The sequence below is a fragment of the Coregonus clupeaformis genome, chromosome 10 (genome assembly GCF_020615455.1).
Source record: "Coregonus clupeaformis isolate EN_2021a chromosome 10, ASM2061545v1, whole genome shotgun sequence".
Classification (NCBI taxonomy): Eukaryota; Metazoa; Chordata; class Actinopteri; order Salmoniformes; family Salmonidae; genus Coregonus; species Coregonus clupeaformis.
Window position 1 is genome coordinate 13,640,657 of NC_059201.1, and position 5,000 is coordinate 13,645,656.

The following is a 5,000-nucleotide window of genomic DNA, read 5'->3' on the forward strand; positions in this document are numbered from 1 at the left end:
GAGGCCACGGCCACTAGGGAAGCCTGGCCCAAGCAACAGTGGGTTGGTCTGTTAGCCCCCTTTCTAACCGGGAATCGCTGAATGCTGTCCGGGACCTGGGCCCTGACCAGGTTACTGACTATGATGCCCCTGAAGTCTGAGATCCTCAGCAGATATGGACTCACAAAGTTTGGTATGGCCCAGTCGCTTTCACAGCTGGACCTTCCAACCAGACCAACCTCCTCGGGCGCAGATGCATGAACTTGTCCGAATCGCAAGGAAATGGCTGGATCCGCAGAGGAATACAGCAGCGGCGGTGGTGGAGGCCGTTGTGGTGGATCGTTACTCACGCGCCCCTGCCTTATGAGGCAAAACGGTTCATCAGTCAACAGGCCTTGACCACGGCTGATCTGACCGTGGAAGCTGTGGAAAAGTACCAGGCCACAGCGGAGATGCTGAATGCTTCCCGGAAAGACCCCAGGAGTGCGGCCCCACCACAAATGGGAAGAACCCGTCCAAAGGACCCCAAGGTCTCGAACCCAGCCACGTCAGGACTTATCCCGGCTCCAGGGGGAGCCAGAAACCAGGCGGGTCCCAGAAGAGTACACCAGGAGGGGGAAACTTCGACAGTGTTACCGGTGTGGGGAGATGGGACATATCTCCCTGGCAGTGTGGGGAAACCAGCCGATGAACCTATGCCCACTGCGGAGTCCTCCAGCTCAGCACCCACACACCGTGTTGCCTCGCTCTTGGGAGTCGAGATGGTGGCCCAGATCGACCCCCCACCTGCCCGGTAACTGTGAATCACCGTGATGTGGAGGCCTTACTGGATTCTGAGTAGCCGGGCCACCTAGTGCGTAAGGATTTGGTGGGCCCAACGTGTCTGACCCCGGGGAAAGTCCTCCCAGTTTCCTGTGTCCATGGGGACACCAGAGAATACCCCATTACTGAACTTACAATGACCAGCACACGGGGAACCATACACACGACGGCCGGGGTGGTTGATTCCTCCCCGTCCCTGTCCTAATTGGACGAGACTGCCCAGCCTTTTACCCACTCTGGAGAGAGTCTCAGGAGAGGGATAACCCGAGTACCTCGGAAACGGAGAGGCAAGACTCATCCTGGGAAGGCTCCCGTGCAATCCCTCCGAGTTACTCACTCCCGCCCGGGCTCTGATAGGGATGGCAGGTGCCCAGACCGACACCGAGACTGGTCCGGATACGGGAGAAGAGAACGTAGCCCAGGAAAGTGCTCCGTTCTCCAGTGAAGAAGACGTCCCAGGCACCCAAGAGCTTCCCCCTCTCACAGGCCAGTATGGTACGGCTCAATTACAAGATCCTACTCTTGCAAATGCCTTAAGAAATGTGCAGGTATTAGAAGGTGTAGTGTTAGGTGATAAGACAAACCCTACTTACCCCCATTTCGCAGTAAACCGGGGTTAGTATATCAGATAGTCAAGAAAAATGATGAAGTGCATGAACAGCTCCCTCGTGCCACAGCCCTATCGGGCCACGGTACTCAACCTAGCACACACACACCCGCTTAGGCCCACTTGGGGGTAGAGAAGACTAAGGAAAGAATCATGCAACGTTTCTTTTGGCCAGGAGTACACAAAGAGATAGAGAACTACTGCCGTAGTTGCCCTGAGTGTCAGCAGGTTGCGCCAAAGCCCACATATAGAAACCCGCTCATTCCCTTGCCCATTATCGAAACTCCTTTTGAGAGGATTGGATTAGACATAGTCGGGCCCCTTACCGAAAAGTTCCAGGGGACATCAATACATTCTGGTCATTCTGGACTATGCATCCCGGTACCGGAGGCCATTCCGCTGAGGAAGGCTACATCCAGACAAATCGCCAAGGAGCTGTTCCGTCTCTCAACTAGTCTGGGAATCCCAAAGAGATATTGACGGACCAAGGGACTCCATTCATGTCCAGGGTGATGAAAGAACTCTGTGCTTTACTGAAAATCAAACAGCTGAGAACCTCGGTCTACCACCCCCAGACAGATGGCCTAGTCGAACGTTTTAACAAAACACTAAAATCCATGCTGCGGAAAGCGGTAGGGGAAGATGGGCGCAACTGGGATCAGCTGTTACCCTACATATTATTTGCGGTGAGAGAGGTACCTCCCAGTCTTCTACTGGTTTTTCACCCTTTGAGCTCTTGCTTTCCCTACAGACCCAGAGGACTGCTCGACATCGCCAAGGAGGCCTGGGAGGAGCAGCCATGCCAACAGCGGACACTGATCGACCATGTCGGGGCTATGAGGGAGAGAATGAAGGCCATCTATCCCATGATGCGGGAACACCTGGAGGCCAGTCAGCGGCAACAGCAAGCCTCCTACAACAGATCTGCTCAACCCAGGAGTTTAAGCCGGGGGACAGAGTGCTGGTCCTGGTGCCAACCGTTGAGTGTAAATTCTTGGCAACCTGGCAAGGACCATATGAGGTCATTGAACGCATGGGAGAAGTAAACTACAAGGTGAGGCAACCAGATAAAAGAGAAAACTGAGCAGATTTATCATGTTAACCTTTTAAAGAAGTGGCACGCCAGAGAGGCGCTGTTCAGCTGTCTACCCCCCACAGAGACCAAGGAACCGGCACGAGAAGAGGTTCAGCTGGGTCCAAATCTGTCCCCACATCAACGACAGATGGCCCTGGAACTCGTGGAGCAGAACCAGGATGTCTTCTCCTCCCTTCCCGGTCACACAGAGGTGGTCCAACATGAGATCCGCACCATGCCTGGCCGAACGGTAAACCAGCGCCCGTACCGCGTGCCAGAGGCTCGTAAAGTGGTTATACAGAAGGAGGTAAGGAAGATGCGGGAGTTGGGAGTAATCGAAGAGTCCCACAGTGCCTGGGCAAAGTCCCATCGTACTAGTTCCCAAGCCAGACGGTTCAGTACGATTTTTGTAATGACTATCGAAAGTTGAATGAAGTGTCTGAATTTGATGCATACCCAATGCCTCGTGTCGATGATTTAATAGACTCCTTGGGGCATGCTCGTTTCCTAACCACTCTTGATCTCACAAAAGGCTACTGGCAGGTGCCCCCTGACCCCGGCGTCTAAGGAGAAGACAGCCTTTGCCACCCCGGAGGGGCTCTACCAGTATACCCGACTTCCGTTTGGTCTCCACGGGGCACCTGCCACGTTCCAACGCCTGATGGATCGAGTCCTTGCGCCCCACAAGAGGTACGCAGCGGCTTATTTGGATGATGTTGTTATACAAAGTCCGGATTGGGCCAGCCACATACCCCGGGTACAAGCGGTGCTGGATTCGCTCAGGGAAGCAGGGCTCACGGCAAACCCAAGAAGTGCAAGCTGGCCTTCAGTGAGACAAACTACCTGGGGTACACCATTGGGCGGGGATTGGTCAAACCACAGGAAGCCAAACTGCGGGCCATACAGGACTGGGCGCAGCCCATCACCAAGAAGCAAGTAAGGTCATTTTTGGGCCTCGCTGGCTACTATAGACGCTTTATTGCAGATTTTGCTACCATAGCTGCACCGTTAGACGGAGCTGACGACCAAACGCCACTCACGAATGGTGAAGTGGAACCCTGCGGCGGAGGCGGCTTTCCTCAACCTGAAGCGAGCACTCTGCTCCAGTCCGATCCTGGTGGCACCAGACTTCAAGAAGGAATTCATTGTCCAAGCGGATGCTTCGGAGGTGGGTCTGGGTGCTGTCCTCACCCAGGCACATGACGGTGAAGAACATCCCATTCTCTACCTAAGCAGAAAGTTACTTCCAAGAGAGAAGAACTATTCAACGGTGGAGAAAGAATGTCTGGCTGTAGTCTGGGCCCTGGAGTCCCTTCGGTTCTATCTCCTGGGCCGACGTTTCATGGTGGTATCTGATCACGCCCCTCTGCAGTGGATGGCCAAGAACAAGGAATCAAACAGTAGAGTAACCAGATGGTTTTTGAGCTTGCAACCGTTTAACTTTTCTGTTGTCCACAGGGCTGGCAAGCACCACGGCAATGCGGACGCCCTCTCCCGGCGTGATGCCTTCTTCGCTGCCTTTACCCGACGAGGGACGTCGGTCCCGAGGAGGGGGATGTGTGATGTCACGAGAGGCTGTGTCCTGGAGGGACGTTACATCCCCCTGAGGTGGCTGCAAACCCAGACAGCTATGGCTCCATCTGCTGGTAGGGTCGGGAACTCCACCCCTCTATGGCCAATCTTCCCACGCAGCTGAAACAAATGAGGAGCTGATGAGCTGAAGGTTTGGGAAGGGAAGAGACACAGTCTCCAACCTGGGCTCTCTGGAGGACAAGAGTGCTGCACGTCCACTTCCATGAGGAATATAAGGATTTGGAGATACTTACCTTTGGGAAATACTCACCTTTGGATATATGCACCTGTGGGAAATACGTGAGAGACATTTGGAAGGACTTTTTGCTGGGTTGGCCACTAGCTGCAACGTGGACTACAGTAAGGCTGGGGAAAAGTTATCTGAGCGAGTGAGAATTATGATTTTGGATGTGGAAGAGACATCCCTGAACTGTTAACCCTTAAAGAGCCACAAGAGAACAGAATTTTGTTATATTTTCGTTAATTTCCCAAGACCTATAATAAATTCCTTGTTTTGTTTGAACCTTGTCTCCTTGCACTACTTGAGCAATCCCGCTGAAAGCTGTGTAGCCTCTCGTGACGTCACAACACACACACATACACACACACACACACACACACACACACACACACACACACACACACACACACACACACACACACACAGAGCTTGTGCCCCACCAGTCTCTATAATGTCTATAATGTGTCCCCTCCCCTCTCCAGTCGGACGGTGATGATAGCGTGTGTGAGTCCATCTGACCGGGACTTCATGGAGACCCTTAACACACTGAAGTATGCTAATAGAGCCAGGAACATCAAGAACAAGGTGATGGTGAACCAGGACAAGACCAGTCAGCAGATATCTGCTCTCAGGGCTGAGATCGCCAGGCTACAGATGGAACTGATGGAGTATAAAGGGGTGAGGAGAGAAGGAGGGAAGGAGGG

General features: G+C 53.4%; 1 protein-coding gene across 1 annotated transcript in view; it reads left to right on the plus strand.

Moving 5' to 3' along the window:
• The window catches only part of kif21b (kinesin family member 21B), a 106,008-nt gene that overhangs the window by 55,073 nt on the left and 45,935 nt on the right, over nt 1-5,000 (plus strand). The window contains exon 8 of the mRNA XM_041887332.2: nt 4,779-4,974. Within this exon, the coding sequence (XP_041743266.2) occupies nt 4,779-4,974 (196 nt within the window). The remainder of the gene's footprint in view (nt 1-4,778; nt 4,975-5,000) is intronic.